The sequence below is a fragment of the Plasmodium reichenowi genome, chromosome 10 (genome assembly GCF_001601855.1).
Source record: "Plasmodium reichenowi strain SY57 chromosome 10, whole genome shotgun sequence".
Lineage (NCBI taxonomy): Eukaryota > Apicomplexa > Aconoidasida > Haemosporida > Plasmodiidae > Plasmodium > Plasmodium reichenowi.
Genome location: NC_033655.1, coordinates 388,674 through 391,463, shown reverse-complemented (window position 1 = coordinate 391,463; position 2,790 = coordinate 388,674). Strand labels below are relative to the sequence as shown.

The 2,790-nt window shown below is 17.3% G+C and overlaps 1 protein-coding gene across 1 annotated transcript; it reads right to left on the bottom strand.

Moving 5' to 3' along the window:
- Positions 1-729: 729 nt before the first annotated feature.
- Positions 730-1,926, bottom strand: PRSY57_1011100 (DNA repair protein RAD23, putative; the record flags this gene model as incomplete). Its single annotated transcript, XM_012907700.2, has 1 exon — positions 730-1,926. The coding sequence occupies one exon, from the start codon at positions 1,924-1,926 to the stop codon at positions 730-732; it is 1,197 nt and encodes a 398-aa protein (XP_012763154.2).
- Between the last annotated feature and the right edge of the window lie 864 nt (positions 1,927-2,790).

Sequence of the window (2,790 nt, the reverse complement as noted above, 5' to 3'; positions counted from 1 at the left end):
AAAAAAAAAAAAAAAAAAAAAAAAAAAAAAAAAAAAAAAAAAAAAAAAAAAAAATACCGTATATGTTAAGAATAATTAGTACTTACATATGTATAATATATAGATATATTTATATATGGATATATTTTTATTTGTTAAATACGAGGCTTAAAAGTAACATCACATTTTTAAGCATATATAATAATATTAGGATCAATGTGAAAAACGTTAGTTTGTTTGTTTTTTGTTTGTTTTTTTATTTATTTATTTGTTTGTTTTTTTATTTATTTGTTTGTTTATTTTATATTTTTATTTATCGTATGTTTTTATGCACGTGTATGTGTGTGTGTATGTATCATGACATTAAACAAATATGCAGAACAGTATTAATAGGTATCAAAGAAAAATGTTTTATATTATATATATAAATTGTATATACATATTATAGGTACACATATAGACTTTATGAGGGGTAAATAGAACACTTAAAAAAAAAAAATAATAAAATAAAATATCATAAGTTAATAATTAATATAAGATAAACATAAAAAGGAACATAAAAATTATAAGGATAAAAAAAAGAAACATATAAATAAATGTAAAAAAAAAAAAAAAAAAAAAAAAAAAAAAAAAAAAAAAAAAAAAAAAAAAAAAAAAAAAAAAAAAAAAAAAAAAAAAAAAAAAAATAAATAAAAATATTTTTTTTTTTTTTTTTTTTTTTTTTTTTTTTTTTTCCATTTATTTATTTTATTATTCTGATGTAAAATCGTTCATATTTTCAAAAAGATAGTTTGCAGCCATTTCTTCATTTTTATCACAAGCTATAAATGCTTCGAGTGCTACATGTTTTGGGAATCCTAATGATTCTAATTTTTTAATACTTTCCATTTCATTTTCATTTAAAGGTGTAATAGGTATATTAATATTTTCATTATTAGGATCTGATAAAACTTGTTGTCCTACATCTTGTAGAAATGAATCATTTTGTATAGCATTTTCATCATCTGCATTGTCCAGATTATCATCAAAATGGTTGTTTGTATTATCATCTGAATGCTCTTCATGATCATTTATATTATTTCCATAATTTTGAAGAGCTGCTAAGAATTCAGTTTGGTTTTGTCTGATGTATTCTAAAAAAGATGGATCTGTTCTTCCAATCATTTGTAATAGTTCCGGTAATCTTTGTGGATTGGATAATGCCATATCTCTTATAGCATTAAAAAATGTGGAATTTCTAAAAGTTTCTTCATTTGATGATAATGGATGAGATGAATTTTCTTCTAATAAAGGATTATTTTCAGAATTTAATAAATTAGAAAAATTAGATCCATTATTTATATTTTCATTTACATTAACATTTATATTTTCATTTGGAAATCCATTTGTTAAATAATCAATAGCTCTATTTGGATTATTATATGCAAGTATCATTGCTTTTTTTACTTCTTCTTTTTCAAATCCCATAGCACATATATTATCTATGGATTCTTTTAATTTATCTCCTGTTAATAGCATAGATTCAGCATTATTAAAACTATTATATATATTATCACTTGTATTATCATTTTTATTTTCCTTATTCTCCTTTTGTTCTTCTATATTTGATATAGTTACATTAATATTATCATCAGATTTGTTATTATTATTATTATTATTATTATTTTCTATCTTACTTAAGGATTCTTTATTAATATCTTCCTTTTGATTATTTTTACTAATAATTCTTCTAGTAACCATTACAATAACTATATCATTATCTTTTAATATATCTGTTGCTTTGTCTTCATCTTTTAATATTTTCCCGCTGAATATTAATTTTTGTTTATCACTTGGCATGTCTCTTAAAACTACTTCCACTTTTTTTTTTAAATCAAGTATACTATCATCAGGGTCTACATTAATTTCCTCTTCGTTGTTTTGCAGTGTCCTTACTTTTATTTTCATTTTGTTCCCTTATCTAATATTTTAAATAAATATATATGACTTTATATAGAATATATAATATTTTTATATAACACTTAATATATATATATATATATATACTTATATGTTTTTATATGTGGTGTTTTTCGGATTGGAAATGAATTCTATGAAAAAAAAATTTTATTTCTGTAAATATTTTTAAATTTTATTTTATTTCTTAAGGGTAAAATTATTAAATTTTCATATATTAATAATATAATTATATATTTTAAAATAATAATTTTCCTTTTTTTAATATTTTTAAAATTAAAAAATAAAATAAAATAAAATAAAAAAGTAAAATAATAAATACATAATAATATATATATATATATATTACATATATGATTTAAATAAAATAACGTTGATTAAAATGTCATAAAAAAAAAAATATATTACCAATTATGTAAAATAGTATAACGCTTATTATATTTCCTCATTCCTTCATTATATAAATATATAAATATATATATGTATATATGTATGTATATATATTATTTATAGTAGTACATAAAATATAAATATTAAAATAAAAAATATATTATATTATATTATATTATATTATATTATAATATTAATATATATATATATATATATATATATATATATTATGTATGGATGAAACAAAATGTACATTTTATGAATACGCCCAATAAATATATAATTATATATTTTATTTTATTATATATATATATATATATATATATATATTCAATATTAAAAAAAAAAAAAAAAAATCATTTCGTTATCTTATATATAATAATTATATTTCTAGTTATAATATATATATATATATATATTGTAATATTTTATAATTAGGGGAATATATATTTTCTGTTTAATTAG